At 43.1% G+C, this 18,819-nt stretch overlaps 1 protein-coding gene across 1 annotated transcript in view; it reads left to right on the plus strand.

The window, feature by feature from the left end:
* Positions 1–18,819, plus strand: part of myo15aa (myosin XVAa) — a 53,345-nt gene that overhangs the window by 5,356 nt on the left and 29,170 nt on the right. The window contains exons 2-13 of the mRNA XM_084924712.1: positions 6,419–6,501; positions 6,860–6,923; positions 10,170–10,279; positions 10,496–10,570; positions 12,833–12,923; positions 13,324–13,427; positions 13,556–13,619; positions 13,706–13,819; positions 13,930–14,091; positions 14,335–14,448; positions 18,206–18,264; positions 18,546–18,669. Coding sequence (XP_084780838.1) covers positions 6,419–6,501; positions 6,860–6,923; positions 10,170–10,279; positions 10,496–10,570; positions 12,833–12,923; positions 13,324–13,427; positions 13,556–13,619; positions 13,706–13,819; positions 13,930–14,091; positions 14,335–14,448; positions 18,206–18,264; positions 18,546–18,669 — 1,164 coding nt within the window. The remainder of the gene's footprint in view (positions 1–6,418; positions 6,502–6,859; positions 6,924–10,169; positions 10,280–10,495; positions 10,571–12,832; positions 12,924–13,323; positions 13,428–13,555; positions 13,620–13,705; positions 13,820–13,929; positions 14,092–14,334; positions 14,449–18,205; positions 18,265–18,545; positions 18,670–18,819) is intronic.

An 18,819-nucleotide genomic window follows, 5' to 3' on the forward strand; every position in this document is an offset into this window, starting at 1 on the left:
CATCTGCAGTTTGGGTTTTTTTTGGGTTTTTTTTTTTTGCAATACTCCTGGAAAGGAGGTTTGTTTCTCTTTTTGTGCTTAGAAAACAGCTCTTTTGCCAAGGATTGAGGACGTATTGTAATGCGAGCGAGCACTGATGGCTGAGATTCCGACTCCGTTACTAGATCGTCTTTTGAAGGACTGTGGTTTGTGTTTATCTTGGTGTGCATTATAGAACAACTGACTCGAGACAGAGTATCCTGCAGTGTGTGTTTGTGGTGTCACACTGACAGATCGGATGGAGGAAAAAGGAGAGAAGACATGAAAGCAACTGGGGATGAGAAGATGTCGCTTCTGTTTAAACTGCTCTTCTCAATGCTGCATATCAACATTTACATTAATGCTGCCCTGTCCAGCATGCGTTTGGGAACTTCCTGACCTTCTTTGAAATGATTTGACTCAGAATTCATCATGCCACCCAAAAAAGGTGACCCAAAATCAGCTGCCAAGAAAGGCAAGTCAGAAGAACCAAAGAAGGGAGGGAAGGATGATAAAAAAGGAGGAAAAGATGACAAGAAAGGGGGGAAGAAGGTGGAGGAGCCCCCAGCTAAGGGGAAAGGAAAGGATGATGGAAAGAAGGGAAAAGGAAAGAAACCTGTCAGTGAGTCGGAGGAGGGGTCGGAGGAAGAAGAAGAGGAGATGAAGACTGAGGAAGAAGAAAGTGGTGACAGTGAGGAAGAAGTAGTGACCAAGAAGCCAGATAAAGGGAAAGGGAAAGCAGCTCTTAAAGGTGCATCCAAGGCCATGGCTGTAAAGGGTTTTAAGCCTCCTTCTAAACAGCCTCCTCCATCAGATGATGAGAGTGATGATGGAAAGCCACAAATCAAAAAAGGAATGGGTGCAGTAAACCTGAAAAAGATGAGTGATGTACACATTAAAGGAGCGTCTAAGGCCATGATGGGATTTGCTGCAGAGGGGCAGAAGAAGACCTTAGGAGCAGCAAAAGTACAGAAGACACCCGATGTGAAATCTCACCTGAAAGGAGCTTCCAAAGCCATAACAGGCCTTACAGGAAAGGCATCCCCTTTCAGTTTTCCCTCTAAACAACAGCAGCCAGAGAAGGCAAAACCAAAGAGAAACCTTAAAAGCACATCCCGTCTCTTCCTACGACTCTCCAAAAAAAAGAAACCAGCTGCTGGTAGTAAACCACTTCTAGGCACCAGCAAGCTTTTTGCTGGTTTTGGGGCAAAGTCTGCTGACAAAAAGCCAGGCTTGTCTGGCTTCAGCTTGCTTAATAAAAAAGACAACAATGCAAAAGAAACCACGCCACCTAAAAAGACAATAAATCTATCCAGTTTAGGGGGTAAAGGAAACATGGCAACAGAGGCAAAGGGACTAGGAGGGAAGTTCAAAGGCATGTTTGGCAAAAAGAAAACCACACCAGGCTTTAAGGCTAAAAGTTCGATGTTAGGGAGGATAGCTGCAGCAACAAACTGGTTGACAGGGAGGCTCCTGACTTCAAAGGGCCATGGTCAATTTGGTGCAAGGGCTGGAGGACGAGGCCGAAAGCGCTTGTCATTTGCTAACAGGGACACTAGAGGGAGACAGACACATTATTACAATGGAGAATATGAGTATGATGATAATGAGTATGGATATGAGGATGATTACCATGACAGGTGGAGGCCTAGAGGCTTTGGTAGACAACCAATTGCCTATGACCCATATGACCCGTTTGGAGAGGAAATGGATTACTATGATGATGATGATGAGTGGGAAGATGAATATGGTTACTATGATGAGGAAGGCAACTTTTATTACGATGACGAGCTTTACTATGATGATGAAATGGATTACTATGATTACCCTTATGGCTACTATGAGGATGAGTATGACGATTACTATGGCGATGAAGGGGTGGAGTACTACTATGGTGAGGATGGAATGCTATATGCAATAGAGTCAGAACCATATGGCTATTATGGTGATGCCATAAATGGTTTCTCTGACCCATATGACCCTTGGCCATATGAAGAATACTTTGACCACAATGTGGGATCTGCCTTTGGCCTTTCAGACTCTTATGGACTGATGAACGGTGGAAATGGTTTTGTTTCCGGTCTATATAATGACCCAATGCTGGGATATCCACAGCCTGCTCCTACTTATAATCATTATCAGCAACCTTTCCATATGGATTCTGGGCTGATTCCAGTTGAGATTGGGCAGCTATATGGACAAGAACAGCTGTCTTATCCTCTACCCGAGCCAGTTCCTACACAGCAGTTCAGGTTTCCCAGGCCCCAGGTTAGGTTATTTGGAAAAGACAGACTAGAGGTGGAAACATTGCCACCACCTCCTCTTCATTCTCGTCCCCCATCCCCTATGGTTCCTCCTCCCTCCCCAGTTCTGGCCCTCAACAATCAGGAGATGATGTCAGATATACAATATGAGCAACCCATCCACACATATCATCCTACGCAGCCAAATTACCCTACTGTCATGAACCAACAACACACTTCCATTCTTGCTGGACACACCCCTTTTCTTACAGCCGCAAGCATTCAACAAGAACACATTCCTTTCCCTCAGCACACTTACCCTCCTTTCCCTGTTTCTCCTAGTCATCTGACCCCATCTCCCCTGCCACCTCAGTTCTCCTCACAAGTCTATCAAGATCCCCTTGCACAAGACCCACAGACATTCCAGATGGTCCAAATGACACCACTGGGCCCACCAGTGCAGCCAATGATGCATTCACAGCCACATTCACCTGTTGCCTCACCTAGGCCAGTGCGCCGAATGAGTCCCCTTCCATCCCCACAGCTATCACTGAGGCTGGGATCAACTAGGGCAATGGCGCCTCCTTCATCTCGCCTTTCACCACATCACATGGACTTCCAAACAGGCATCCGGTCTGACCTACACCTCTCTCCTCACTCACATAGGCGGGTGCTCAGTCAGCGGGCCCCAGTGCCAGGTCAAAGGCCAACATCCCCAGTTAACAGGCGCAGACCACACAGCCCACCACCTTCTTCTCCACTACAACATAGGAGAGGTATGTCAGTGAGAACTCAGCCTTCAATGACAAAAGAGAGGGGAGATATTCGGTTGCGTCGAGCACCTTCATCTGTCCGACCCCAATCCCCAATTTCCAGCCCGCTAGCTTCTCCCCGGGGATCGCTAAGGAAGAGAGCAAGCCCACCACCTTCCCCAAGACTCTCCTTTAGACAGCAACCTCCACCAGATGCAGTCCATTTGCCTTCTACCAGACCGCAATTGTTCAGAGGAAGAAAACAGACATCTAAGATGAGGCGTTCCCCCTCTCCATCCCAGCCACATACACAAAGAAGGAGCCCGACTCAACCTGAAAGAGCTGAGTCGCCTCCGCGATCCTTCCGCCCCACCTCTCCCCATCGCCCTCCTTCTCCATCGCCGTCGCGCGTCACCAGTAGGCCCCTCCCCACCCGCTCCTCTACTCGCAGAATGAGAGGTGGTGCAGGGGTTCGAAGTCATGTGCCCATGGGGGCTGTGAAACCATCTCCAGCCAACCCCTACTTACAGAGACACAGTCGACACGGGGCCCCTGTTACTCAGCATGTTGCCCCATTTAGGTCCTCCATCCATAGTGGTCCCGCCCCTCTTTCAGGTCAGATAGAGGATATAGCTGGAACACCCATGTTAGCCAGGGCAGGCTCCCGGCCTACAGGGTTAAGGGAGTCCAAGCGAATTGGTACCCCCCAACGAGGATTCCACAGACCTGTAGGTAGAGGGCAGCCATTAGTCCGAATGCCCAGAAACCAGCCCTCTCTTCAGTCTAGGCAGTCATTCAGAGCACCTCCTCCAGGTCCCCCTGCCCCTCCACAGCAATCATTAAAACAGAGTGGCCCTCTTTCTTCCCAGCCATCAGTGCGCCGGCTTCAGAGTACACCTCCATCTCCACAGCCCTTGCAGCAACAATCTCCAATGCTGTCCCGTTCTGCATCTCCCATGCACCATTTGTCTCATCCACCCTCCCCTTTGCCTCACAGGGCAATGAGTCCCCATGGTTTCGGACCAGCATCTTTTCAGCCTCCTGTTCCTAATGCTAATATTTCTCTTGGTACTTTTCCACCATCACAGAATATCACTCAGTATGACTATACATTGATGGAGCCAGACCCATCTCCAATGCTTACAAATGCTTTACCAAACCGTCAAATTGTAGGCTCACCCTTTCCTACCTCTCCTCTCCCTTACTCCACTATAGCTCACACTTCACCTTTACAAAGGCCCAGCTCCCCACAAACACAGCATGAGATTTACCCTCAGAGCCTCCCTCAACTTACACCCTCATCACCTAATCTTGGATGCACACTCCAGAACCCTTACCTGCACAATGTCAGCAACACCACAGCTTTTCAGAGGAGCCCATTACCTGTCATGCCCGGTGGACAGGAGGAGATATCAGCTAATGTACAGGAGAGCCAGATGATGCCCCAGTATCCCACTGCTGGTCTATCCAATGCTTTAATGCAGAACTCACGCCTACGGAGTGCCTCCTACTCATTTCCTCTGCAACGCAATGCCAACCTCTATACAACAGTTCTCACGCCACCTGAAGCAGCAGTCCCTCTTGCCCCTTCTGTCCCTTCCACCCCACAGTTGTCCCCTGCTATGCTGACCTCTCAGCTACGTAATGCTTCTTTTGCTTCACCATTTCAGCGACAACCCTCCCCCACATTGCCAGGCTCACCTGCTCCTCCACCTTCCCCACAACAACAAGGAGGTGTCAGAGGTAGCTCCCCACTTCTCTCAGGTGGATTGCGAACTTCACACATCCAGGGATCCATGTTCAAGCTTCCAGGTGGCACTTTGACAATGTCCCGGGGCCCTGTTGAGACTCCAGTTAACACCGATAGTGTAGGTGGTGTTAGCAGTGGGATGCTCTCTAATGCCTTACAGAACCAAAGTCTACATCGGGCGACCTATAGACTACCCGATGGCTCTTTTGTCACAAGAAATGAACCTGCTGAACATGTCTCAGGTCCATCTCCACTGTCTTCCCCTATGCTGTCCTCTGCTTTGCTCAATCCCAATTTGCGACAAGCCACATATCGTTTACCTGATGGTACACTTGTTACTAGGACAGAGTCCACATCTGCACCCTCCCTTTCCTCTTCTACACTCTCCTCTGCTCTTCTCAATGCTAATGTTCGTAACGCCTCTTATCGATTACCAGACGGTTCATTTCTCACACGTCCAGGAGAGCAGACGCAGAGTGCAGAGAGCTCAGTAGCCTCCCCTGGGCTTTCTAGCGCCCTGATGAATGCTAACTTGCGTAAGGCAAAGTTTCAGCTCCCAGAAGGATCTTCATTGTTCTCACGGAACCAAGCTCAACCTTCTTCCTCTGCTTCTTCCGGCCCTGTCCTTTCTGGTGCATTGTTAAAAACCAACATCCGTGGTGCCTCTTATAGGCTTCCAAACACATCATTATTTAAGCAGCCTGGATCTACTGATGCCTCTCAACCGCGCTCGCTTGACCTTTCCAATGCTCTTCGCAACCAGAACCTCCGATCTGCCACTTACCGTTTGCCAGACGGAACTCTCATGACCCGCCCTCAGCCGGCTTCGGCACCCAAAGCGCTTGACCTATCTAATGCCTTATCAAAAAACCCAAACCTTCGTGGGGCGAAATACCGCCTCCCTGATGGCAATATCATGACACGACTCGGTGCCCCCAAAACACCAGAACCTCGATCACTCAACCTATCTGGTGCTTTGCAGAACCCTCACCTTCGGGGGGCCTCCTTTCGCCTACCCTCCTCATATGCAGTAGTATCACCCCAGGTCCAAGGATCTGGCCCTAGACAGCACTGGGCACAGAACGCTGGAGTTGAAGCCCAACAAGATGAAGATGTGTGGGGGGCAGAGAGGGTTTTACCTCATGGGACAGTCCAAAACTTAAATAAGTGGTCCATGTATGGTGAAGGGGAGCTGCTGGACCCCCGCAGCTTGATGGGACAGGAAGGCTTGGGGAATGAGCAAGGAGAATGGAATCTCAGCAGGGAGGGGGAACCACATGGGCAGTGGTTTGACAAGGTAATTTCTAAAAACGAATGTGGCATGACACAACTAAGTATCCAAAATGGCTAAAATTGTCATGGTGTCAACCTGTGAAGTGCTTTTGTTTATGCAGTGAGTTCAAAATTTCTAGTGTAACATTAGAGTGAAAAAGTTCCATAAATTATTAGGTATGTCTTGATGTTTTTGTTTTGAAAAAGCAGAATGTTTTGCTAAACAGCAAAAAAGGTAAAATTTCTGAAATGTTTTTCATAAAGTTTGAGGGTAAGCAACTAATAATAATTCAAAAGTAAGAGAATCAACAGTTCCTTGTGAGTGAATGTGTTCTTGTAATATGTACTTGCATTTCATTTCTGAATGTCTGTGCTTGTTTTAGATGTATGCAATCAGAAGCCTGCCCACCATGGTTCAGCGGGAGCAAAGAGAGGAAAATGGCGTTGAAGATATGACACAGCTAGAGTAAGTTAAAAACAAAAATGCCACAGTACACCACAGTTACACTTAGAACAAAGACTTACAATTGCAGTGGGGACCTCGAACACTGTCTGGCTGTTCAGGATTTGTATATATTTAAGTCATATTTTTGGTTGTCAGATTATGGAGGCAATGCATTGTGCTCAGCAGGCAGTGTTGCACAACACATTTTAAACCTTTATAACTAAAGAATGATGAAAGGGTGGAGAAAGTATTTGGCTGTAAGAAAAAAAAGCTCAATTTAAATTCAGTTGAACTCAAACATGAAAAAATAGTGTGGTTTTGGGTTGCTTTTTTTGTTCATAACCCCATAAATAATACAATAATTGCTTCTTTCCCCTAGTGACATGCATGAAGTGGCTGTTCTGCTGAACATAAGGAAAAGGTTTGAGAGAGAGGTTATTTATGTAAGTATTTAAAGTATTTAAGCAATACACACATTGCAAAAACAACCCTAAGGATGTTTTTTTTTTTTTTTTTTTGCAGCACTCATGTATGGTCAAGTTATCTTGTTGTCTTAAAATTTTCCTTAATTTTTATTTAGTTGGATGACAAAAATGTTGTCTATAAACATCTATGGCTACTTCACAAACTACATTGAGTTTGAAAGACAAACAAAACCTGACCTGTAAACCTTGGGTTACACCAAAAAGCGTACATTTTTAACCTGGAATTAAGAGTTATAAAAGGGACATAGTGCATGTATTTATTTCTTTGGTCAATAATTTTAGATACCAGTTTTAATACACATTGTAGCCTGATGGATTTACATCTTGGCTGTACATCTAAATTGACCCACAGGCTGATCATTTAACCTAAGTCTGCTGCCTTTAGCAGTACTTGCTGTGTATGGCGTTATTTTTGTGCCACTATTCTGAGCGCACGTTAAAAAAAATTGCAGGTGCAAGTGTTGCATTTTGAGGAGAAATTTATTTTGAGTGAAGAAAAGCTAAATTTGAGTGAACAAAATTCATTGCTGCATGCACACACACACAATAGCAGCCCCTCTCGCTCAGTTTTTGCATTTGCGCTCGCTCGCAATGTGTTGCTCGCGCTCTCAACATTTCTGCCTGTGCGCGCTCAACTCTTTCTGTACACGTTATATTTGTGCCACAAAACCAGCCAATCACAGACTTGGATGCAAAAAAAATCTGATTGGCTGTTTTGGTCTCCAATCAGCTCGAAATGACAAAATGCAATATCCCAGAATCCATTTCATCCAAAACTCAAACGAGGCAGTGGCGGAGGAACACAGAGTGGCGGAGTTAGAAATATTACTCTTTCTGGGTCACAAAATAAACTTTTAAGATATTTTCATGCGAGAATGGTGCTGTGTAAACTTCAAATATCTGCTCGATTTATTGAGACATCACATATTTGCATAAGTGCTCTAACGTTTTCGGAGATGCCTGTTACCCACCAGCTGACCTGGTGGTCACTCGGGTTAAACATAATATAAAAGGCTGAACTGACAAAAAATCGGCCGACTGCACCACCAGGTATTATAGGAAAAACCATAAAGCCTTAGAACTAAAACAAACGCTGTTGTGACAGTGATGTACACTGTCTTGTTGGTATATATGTATGATTTGTATCACCTTCATGTTTCCCTCTCACCACATATCCAAACCGATGTCATGACCAGCAGCTTTTACAGCTGTGGCTCCAGCAAACATCAGCTGATACTAGAAAGTAATATTAAATAAATTCTAACAACAGCTTATCAAGCTTGAACGTGGTGCTGTTGTTTAGCGCGACATCCGCTGGTTTCCTGTTTCTGGCGCAAAGTGGGCGATAAACAAACAAGAGAGACATCAGCTGATCATTGATCAGTTTCATGATTGAAGTAGCAACAGGAGAGGGAGGGGAGAGAATGAGAGAAGAAGAGGAGCTGTGCGTTCCTTTTCCCCTCAATACGGATGTATTGTAATTGGTCCAGCCCAGAGTTGATCATGACCAACTGGCTAATCCACCACCTTTCATTGTTTATATTGTTACAAAAACAAACATAAAAATGAAAAATCACCATTGACCCACCGGGCAAATGTGCGGTATGCCCAACGGCCAGTCCAGCTATGCGGTCAGCTGGTGGGTAACAGGCATCTCCGAAAACGTTAGAGTACTTATGCAAATATGTGATGTCTCGATAAATCGAGCAGATATTTGAAGTTTACACAGCACCATTCTCGCATGAAAATATCTTAAAAGTTTATTTTGTGACCCAGAAAGAGTAATATTTCAAACTCCGCCACTCTGTGTTCCTCCGCCACTGCCTCGTTTGAGTTTTGGACTAAATGGATTCTGGGATATTGCATTTCGTCATTTCGAGCTGATTGGAGACCAAAACAGCCAATCAGATTTTTTTTGCATCCAAGTCTGTGATTGGCTGGTTTTGTGGCACAAATATAACGTGTACAGAAAGAGTTGAGCGCGCACAGGCAGAAATGTTGAGAGCGCGAGCAACACATTGCGAGCAAGCGCAAATGCAAAAACTGTGCGAGAGGGGCTGCTATTGTGTGTGTGTGGATAATAGCAAACACTGAAATACATTTTTGCACGCAGCAATGAATTTTGTTCACTCAAATTTAGCTTTTCTTCTCTCAAAATAAATTTCTCCTCAAAATGCAACACTTGCACCTGCAATTTTTTTTTACGTGCGCTCAGAATAGTGGCACAAAAATAACGCCATAGCTGTGGGGTTCATGCAGTCCTGGTCACCAAAAACATCGCCTGTCAAGTTAAATGTCTATGATATTTCAGGATTTTTTTTTGTAATTCTTTATTCAATATTTGGTGGTGACTAAATGATGACAGTACGGTGGCCCTGAGAGGCCAAATGGACTGCAACTTAAGAAAACACCAGCAATAAGAAAAATGCTGCAAAAGCACACAAAACACAACGGAAATAGGAAAAAACACAAGGGAAGTGTTTCTGGGGAGACGATAACCCGACAGACCAGTTCCAGGAACCCAAAACATGGTAGGCGTGTTTTATCATGATTCATATAATACTGATGACGGATTTTTAGGCTAATAGTTAGGCTAACACACTTAGCTCTCATCTTTTCTTTCCTCACAAAACCGATAGATCCTCCACTTCTTTTAAGTGTCTCCCAGCGCAATTCTTAGCATATTTTGGTTCCTGCAGCTGGTCCGTCAGATCTCCCCAGAAACACTTCCCTTGTGCTTTTGGAAATCAGTTTTTTCCTATTTCCGTTGTCGTTTTTCCTATTTCTGTTGTGTTTTGTGTCCTTTTGCAGCGTTTTTCTTATCGCTGGTGTTTTCTTATTGCAGTCCGTTTGGCCTCTCAGGGCCACCGTACGACAGATACAAATTTTGATGTCTTTTAAATTCCGCGCAGGTGATGTATGTTGAATGTGACAAACAGTGAAAGATTGCATTTGCAGGGGGATGGTGAAATGCACATATAGTAACACAGAAAATCAGAAGAATTGGGATTTATAATAAGTGTTTTTAAAACATATATTAATAATTGTGGTATGTGTGCCAATGTTCATGAAAAGTTTTTGTTCAGATTGGTCCACGTGTTAAGGGATAGATAGGGTACACAGACACATGTTCCTACACACATACACTAAGATCATTATGGTAAAATTACTTTCTTTGTGAACCTCTTCTTTCTTTTTGTCCAGACATACATAGGCAGCATTCTGGTGTCTGTGAACCCCTATAAGATGCAAAACACCTATGGGACAGACATGGTGCTCATGTACAAGGGCTGTGCCTTGGGAGAAAACCCTCCGTAAGTTATTTTCACTCTAAAATTGTTGAACCGTGAACCTTATATTTAAAAAACAAAACAATAAATGTCAAATTATTAAGTATGTTTCATCCATGCTGACAGCTGTAAATAACTGTCAGCAACAGAGGATCAAAGTGCAGAAAGAGGGAAGCAGAATACTTTGTTGCGCTTCCTTTAAGAGTCTGAAGGCTTGTTGTGTATCTCTTTCTCCTTCAGGCATTTGTTTGCCATAGCAAACGCTGCTCATTCCCAAATGATGGATGCCAAAAAAAAACAGGTCATAATAATCAGGTAAGAGGCTGACTCTCATTTTCTCTTCAGTCACTTTCTCTGTAAATATGAATCAGACAACAGAGACGTGCATGCAGTTAATTATACGGTGCATTGTATTTTTAACATCTGAGTCTTGCAATGTGAATCTTTTCTTTTGTATCCTTTGATATATCATTGGTAACCTTTTAAGGTTGTCCATGAAGCTTCTTGGTTAAAGGTTTCCATCTACAGATGGATTAGTGTTTGTAAATTCATGAGTGTCTGTCTGTGGCTTACTGGCCAGCAAACTTAAGATGGAGTGTTTTGCTCCATGTCAGAACTGATCTCTTGGAAGAGAAAACACACACACACACACACACACACATGCACATAAACCAGTGAAGTTAAATTTACCAACAGTTGAGTGTGACTTCATTTAGTGGCTGCGCTCATCTGTGAAAACAAACACACCGACATCCAGAGGTTTGCACAAACATAGGTCTATGCTTTTAGATATGACAAAAGACACTCATAATATACACATAAACGCACACTCACACGTGCACACGCTCTCACAAACCTGGAACACTTTAGCCGTATTCGGAAGGAGACACCTGTAAGGAAAGCCCAGCCAGGTCTGGGTTGGAGCAGGTTATGTTTCAGAGGTGTGTGTGTGTTCGTGTGTGAGTACATTTGTGCGGGCTGTGTGCTTGCAAGTGTGTCTTTGTGTTTCAGTTAGTATGTGTTAAGGGGTAACTGAGGTCTGGTGTACAATGACCAATAATGGTCCTGTTTTTAGCTAAGCAGCCATTGAGCTGAAACCCTATGCTGGAATGCGGTGAAGGTGCCAGCGTCCCTACAGCGTCCGTACACACACACACACACACACACACACACCCTTTGGCCAAGCTTACATAATGGTGGTATTTAGTGCTTGGCAGTGGTAGAGCGATGGACCTGTGTGCATGTGTGTGAAACTCTTTCAGGTGGTTTAATACAAAAGTGGAACCGAAGCCTTGCCTAATGCAAGATTAGCCTTGTCTCACATCACTTAGTCAATTAAGTCAAACACTCTGCAAGCACCACCACAGAGGTGAAAAGGATCAAATAATGGACGCTCTAAATGATTTCTGGAAGTCCTGAGAAGCTGTGCTCTAATTCAGGGTAATGTTCACACTTGGTGAGCTTTTCCTTGCATCAAACCTGTTTTTGTATTTCCACTAGTAGAATACAGATGATCAAAATAGTTCAGAGTTATTTTTGCCTACCATTAAAGAATATAATCTTTTACACTGCTCAAAAATAAAAGGAACACTTTTTATTCAGAATATACCATCAAGTTAGTTAAACTTCTGGGATGTCAGCATGACTGGTTTGGTGGTGGGTCAGGGATGGTCTGGGGGGGCATATCCATGGAGGACACACCTCTACAGGCTGGGCACTGACACCATGACTGGCGTTAGGTATCGGGATGAAATCCTTGGACCCATTGATACACCCTACTCTGGTGCAGTGGATACTGGATTCCTCCTGCTGCTCAACAATGGCCGGCCTCATGTACCAAGAGTATGTAGGCAGTTCCTGGAGGATGAAGGATCTGATACCATTCACTGGCCCCCACGTTTGCTTGACCTAAATCCAATAGAACACCTCTGGGACATTATGTTTCAGTCCATCCGACGCTGCCACACTGCACCTCAGACGATCCAGGAGCTCAGTGATGCCTTGGCCCAGATCTGGGAAGAGATCCCCCAGGACACCATCTGTCTCATTAGGAACACCCGCCGACGTAGTCAGGCATGCATGGAATCAAGTTTGGGCCAAACAAACATTTTGAGTTGCTGCAATGAAATTTCAGTGAAATGGACTAGCCTGCTGCATTTCTGTCTTTTTCAGGTTTTCATTTCTATCACTTGATGTGCCATCATTTCATTCAGCACATTGCCCAGTCCATATCTGTGTAGATATCAGCAAAATTTCTTTCCACTGAGATCAGTGTTTCCAAAGTGTTCCTTTATGAAATGGCACCTCATAATTAACCCATCATGGCTGTATAACAATAAAGCTTTTTGTATCTGGGCTTTGAAAAAGCACACACAAATTTTAAACATTAAAAACTGGGCATTTTAATGTTTCATGAGCTCAGTTTGTATGCACTAATATTCAAACTTTCCAGGTGCTGGTTATCTGAGAAAAAGTTGTCTCCAGCTCAGCTGAGCACTGGGGCAGTTCTTGATTGTTTTCATTGCCGTGTTGATGGGTTTTCTGTATTCCCAGTGAGACTCTGTTACTGTGTTTCAGTGGGGAGAGTGGGTCTGGAAAAACTGAGTCCACCAAACTCATCCTTCGCTACCTAGCAGCTGTACTTCACAAAACTAATCTTGCGCAACAGGTATGCACACACACTTCCTGACATGAATAAAGAACTGCCATCAGAGTTGGATATTTGCAAACTAAGACACTCAAAGTTTTCCTTTTTGTAATGACGACTAATGTGCTTGTGCATATTTTTTATTTTCCTGTATCTCCGGTGGCTTTCCTTGGGTGCAGATTGAGGTAGTTGGGGTTTTCTGCATGCTGCGTGTTTTATATTTTACAAGTAATTTTCATCAATGGCCACAAGAATATCAGGTTACTGTGTTTTGCCGTGGTGTGTTTTTCTATGATTCATTTGGCCAGACATTCCCACTGAAACAGCTTCTTTCCTGTGTGTTGTACAGTTACAGTTACTGCTCCCTTTATAAGGCGATCTGATAAAGGTTTATTTATTGTTTGTGTGGCATCCCTGATAGATACTTGAGGCAGCTCCTCTTCTGGAATCTTTTGGAAATGCCAAAACCGTGCGGAACGATAATTCCAGTCGCTTTGGGAAGTACATTGAGGTCTTTATGGAGAAGTGAGTTTTTTTTTTTTTAAAAAAGCAACAAGCAAAACTTTGACCTCTGCTCTGATCTCACTCCAGCTTCTTTTACTTCTGAAGCTGCTTCTTTTTCACGTGTGTTTTCTGTTTCTTTGTTTTCCCAGTGGTAGGATCAGTGGTGCCATAACCTCTCAGTATCTGCTGGAAAAATCCCGCATCGTCTTTCAGGTGAGGCAAGCTGACACAAAGGTCTCGATAGCTTGTTTATTTCTGTATATGGAAGTGTTGCGGTAAATGTGGCGTGTGTGCTTCAGGCCAAAAATGAGAGGAACTATCACATCTTCTACGAGATGCTGGCAGGTCTTCCTTCGCAGCAGAAGCAGGCCTTCTATCTACAAGAAGCTGAAACCTACTATTACCTCAACCAGGTAGAAGATAGTTTGATCATCATCATTGTCAGTGATTTTGGGTCACGACCCTTCCAAAAACCCTTCTCGGGTCACGTTTAGCACTGCTGGTCTTCTCGTTCTGCACACAGGGAGAGGATTGTGGGATAAAAGGAAAGAACGATGCAGAGGACTTCCTACGTCTGCTTTCTGCCATGGAAATCCTTCACTTCACTGCGGATGACCAGTCGTCCATCTTTAGAGTCCTGTCTTCCATACTGCACCTGGGCAATGTTTACTTTCAGAGGCATGAGGTGTGAATTATTTTATTTCTCAGGTTTTTCTCGTATGTCATCACTTTTTTTTATTTTGATTAATATAATAATAAGGTGCAAAGTGTTCAGTCACCTAGACTAATGAGTTAAATTCTAAAATAAACTAAACTTTATCAGGACAATAAAAACTATGTAAGATAAGCAGCAAAGATTTTCCCACAGGTAATACTTCTTTTCTTTTTTCTTTTCTTTTTGCATTTCTATTTTCCTCCTGAACTGCAGGCTGATGGCCAGGAGGTGGCGTCAGTGGTTAGCACTCAGGAGATCAGAGTAGTCGCAGAGCTGCTGCAGATGTCACCAGAAGGACTACAGAAAGCCGTCACCTACAAAGTCACAGTCAGTATCAGACCGTGTCCCGTCTGCATGTGCACTGATGTTCTGTCTTTTGTTCGTTCAGTGCTTGAAAACAACAAGCTGCAGTCTGAGACATTCCTGAACCTGGAGGTGATTTTTCTACATTGTCAACAGGAAGGTGATGTGGCACTATGCCAGCGTTTCTGCCTTACTTACACAGCTGTGGTTACATTAAAGGCATTGTATCGCCCAGAGTGTCGCTTACGCAGATACAAAGGAGACACATGTGTTGATGCCACACACAGAGTGAAAGAATGAAAGACAAGAAAGAGGCAAACTGCTGTCATCGACCTGCTTGGATGGTTCTTTTCTCATCCTGACCTCCTCTGGTCGGTTATTAGGATCGTTTCTATCCAAGCTGACTATTTCTATAAAGCAGGGGGTTTTGTGGAGTATATGATTATCAATTCCAATGAACCATGTCATGTTTTTCAAGGGGAATTTAAATATATCGGAGTGCAAAACATTGGAAGATACTTTGTTTATGTTTGCGTTTTAAGGCCTTAAACAGAACAATGAATTTAGAAGTGAAAGAATTGAAAAACAAATCAAATGTGCTTATAGCAGCCTGTAAACTAGGAGAGCCTTCAGCATTTGTGAAGGAGGTGCATGATTATTTATCGAAAGACTTCACTGCTGATTTAATTTAAATCTAGGACAGTTCATAGCTCTGTGTAGTGCAGGGAGAGTGACTCAGTTTATCAAAGATTTATTGGAGCAGTCTGATTAAAATTGTTCCCTTTTTTAAAAAAAAGTTTTGATTCCTTTATTAAGAGCCAAACATTCAACCCAGTAACTTTTTTGACCCAGCTGATAAACTACCAGCAAAATGGCAGACACCCTCAAGTGAATGTACAGCATGAAAAAAAAGTCTAAAGCTGAGTTTTGCAAGTTTAGCTTTTACCTTTGTTGGTGTATTAGTGGTATTCAAATAAATGCAGATGTGCCTTTAATGGGTCACTTTTAATTATCTGTATCACTTTCACATGGTGAAAACAAGACTTTGCAACATTATACACAAACAGCACAATGGTGTCATTTGATTAAGCTCTTGACATCATTGAGGAGGAAATGTCTCTCACCAGGACCAAGATCAGGAAGGGCAGCCATCTGCCTCAGCCAGTGAAGGTAAAAGGGGCAAAAAAGTATGATGCACAGACAATACAGTTGCCCCAAGACACTTTATATTGTAAGCTAAAGACCCTACAATAATACAGAGGAAACAGAGAACAACAATAACCCTCTGTTAGCAAACACTTGGGAACAGTGGGAAGGGAAAACTCCCTTTTTACAGGAAGAAACTTCCAGCAGAAAGAGCCTCAGGGAGGAGCAGCCATCTGCTGTGACCGTTTGGGCCTGAGCGGTGGAGACAGGACAAAAGACAGACTGTGGAAGAGAGCCAGAGATTATTAATAACTAATCATTAAATGGAGACTCCTAAAACGAGTGACTGAAATCATCAACTCAGCAGGAAATTGTATAGTGGTCAACTGAGAAAGTCCTCTTTCTCATAGGCCTCTATAGGTCTGAATGTCTTTTTTGCAGCCATCTGGTGGTCTGCAGTTAGAATGCAATTTGAGGGCACTTTCACACTGGTTTAATTTTTCCAACCCAGAAACTGCGTCCATATTTTATACTGTCTATGTTCTGAGCAGGAGGCAGCCCACAGCTCTGGAGACTCGCAGAAATATACAAGGGGGAAAGCATGAATGTAAACGGCTGCACACATCCACACATCCTCGATACATCAGAGGACACAGAAAAAATTCATATTTAGACTGAGCTATGCTATTTTAAAAGGGAAAGCATCTTTTTACTTCTTTTATTTTTAGTGTGCCGCAGAGATGAACAGCCACATTCAGCTTATAGCTCCAGGGCGTGAATCTGTCAGTCATGCTTTTGTTGTGATTTCAGCTTTTTATGCTTCTGGTTTTTGCATCTAACCAGCTGGGAATCCTCTTTGTCCAAACAACGCGGTTACTTATTTCCACGAGGCTTTGCTGTTTGCATCTTAGTGTCTTCATTTCTATACCTTACACTTTCTCCTGCATAAAGAAGAAATGCTGTTTTGTTTTCATGTGAACTTTCTTGAGGTGCATTGAATTCAAACTGGGACAGGATGGTAAATTGGTCATTTTTTTTATGCTCTGAAGGAACTTCTTTAAAAACAGTAAACAGGTAGGTGGTGACAATTTTAAAACCTAGACTGTTTGCAGTACAAATAAATAAATTTGGTTCCATTTTTCCTTATTGTTGCCCACATGGTCAAGTGTGACTAAAAAACAAACTATTTTTGTTATTAATTCCAAACTAACCCAAACTGGGTGTGGAGAAGTGTCACAATACCAGTAAGTATTAAAACCAGAGAGCATAAAAACCTTTGCAGATGCCTGGCTTTACTTGAACTTATCTCCTTTATTATTTTAAAGCAGCATAAGAGATTTCACAGCTCCAGAAAGTTTGATGGAGCTTTTGAAGGAACTGTCAGTGTTAACAGCGCAGTTAAAGGACTTGCACGTGACTTACGATAGCCAAAAAAAGAGAGGATCCTCCATCGCATTTGCTGTTCTGTTATCCTTAATTACCAGTACATGAGCTATTGATGTGGTCATTATCATCCAGCTAGGAAATGAAGTTAATCCATACCAAATCCAGGAAAGGAACAATTAAAATATCCCACTGTCCATACAAGTGTTCCAGTTGGTCATCCACCTATTTGTGTATTTCCTTGTTTGCTTAATTTCCATCATATCCATGAACAAAGTAGAAAAAAAAAACCATATTTGTTTTGTTAAGCAAAGTATTTCTCCTCTTAGTATTCCTTTTTTGGATCCATTTTCTTTTATGTATAAGTATCCAGTAGTTTCTCTGTCCGGTTTAAGGACTGATCCAACTCGTCCTGACCCCTCTGGTGCTGCCTCTGATGAGGAATGAGGGTGATGGGAGAATTAAAAGAGAGAAACATCTAATTATCACCCACCTTATATCTTCCACATACACATGCTCCTATACACTAACCAAGGACCTTTTGTATAATTGAATTCCTAATTACAAAGGTGCCTGAGTAACAGGAGAGTGGTGAGTCGTACCCACTCATTTCCTCTCACTGGAGGAATCATGTGTACACATTAGTGTCTTTGTGTGAGCGCACACGTGTGTGTGTGTGTGATAATTAAGTGTGTTTAGGCAAGAGAGGGTCTCAAGTCTCAAAGCATTCTTTATCTGATCAGATCTCAAGTTTAAGACACTCGGATCAATGAATAAGAGAGTAGAAGAAAGGGAAGAAGGGAAGAGCTGAAAGGATGCAAAGGGGTGGATACAAATATAGGAAAAGAAGTTAAATAGGAAGCAGTTCAGTAAAAACAAAGGGTGAATAGCCTAACTCTTCAGCCCAGAACTTATGGCGTCCTGTTGTGATTCTTCAATTGCAGAAGAAAAAGTTCTGCTTCTACAAAATATATATTACAGTGCAGGAAAAAAAAAGGAAAAACAGACTGGAAGAAGCAGGAAGCAGGTGGAGGATAAGACCACCTGATCTGTCAGCCCAAGATGAGAGCCTCACCACAGTTACTGAACAGGCACCAATGAGGGGCACAGTAGCAGGAAATTTGGGTGCAATTCCATTTTTAATTTGAACTTAAAGCCTTTCAACTTCAAACCAAGATGAAAGGAGGCTTGAGACTCTATATTATCAGGTAGACGTCTGCGTAAAACGTGCTGACTTAATGTTTTTTCACAGGAAACAATGAGGGACAAGATCTACACCCCTCTGAGTGTAGAAAGTGCTATTGATGCCAGGTGAGAGACAGTTACACACAGAACATGCCGTGCATAAAAAATCATTACATTTATTACCGTTAATTTATTTAAATAACATGTTTGCATCTTTATCATTATGTATGCATGCACACTAATACATGTGCAATAAATTACTAACACATATGCAATCTTAAAATCCCTTTACTCTTAAAGTTTTACCTATTAAAATTCTTGCTAATAACAATGCATATGTTTTCTTTCTCCTTTTTAATTTCTTATATCATTGTGTCACTCGCTGCCCACCACTCACACACATCCAGAGATGCTGTTGCCAAGATCCTATATTCGCTGCTCTTCCGCTGGTTAACAGAAAGGATCAATGGTCAGGTGTACCCTCACCAACACACCCTCTCCATCTCCATCCTGGACATTTACGGATTTGAGGTAACGGAGCCTTGTTGTATGTTTGACCTTAAACCCCTCAGAAAAATCTAGAATGCAATGAATCCTTAGTAGGTTCTAAAATTATTTTAAACTTAATCACAGATGAATAACAGTGCATGATATATTGCACCTTGTCATTATTTATTTAAT

This window comes from Perissodus microlepis, chromosome 4 (assembly GCF_051167445.1).
Source record: "Perissodus microlepis isolate ML-2025 ecotype Zambia chromosome 4, ASM5116744v1, whole genome shotgun sequence".
In the NCBI taxonomy this organism is placed as follows: Eukaryota; Metazoa; Chordata; class Actinopteri; order Cichliformes; family Cichlidae; genus Perissodus; species Perissodus microlepis.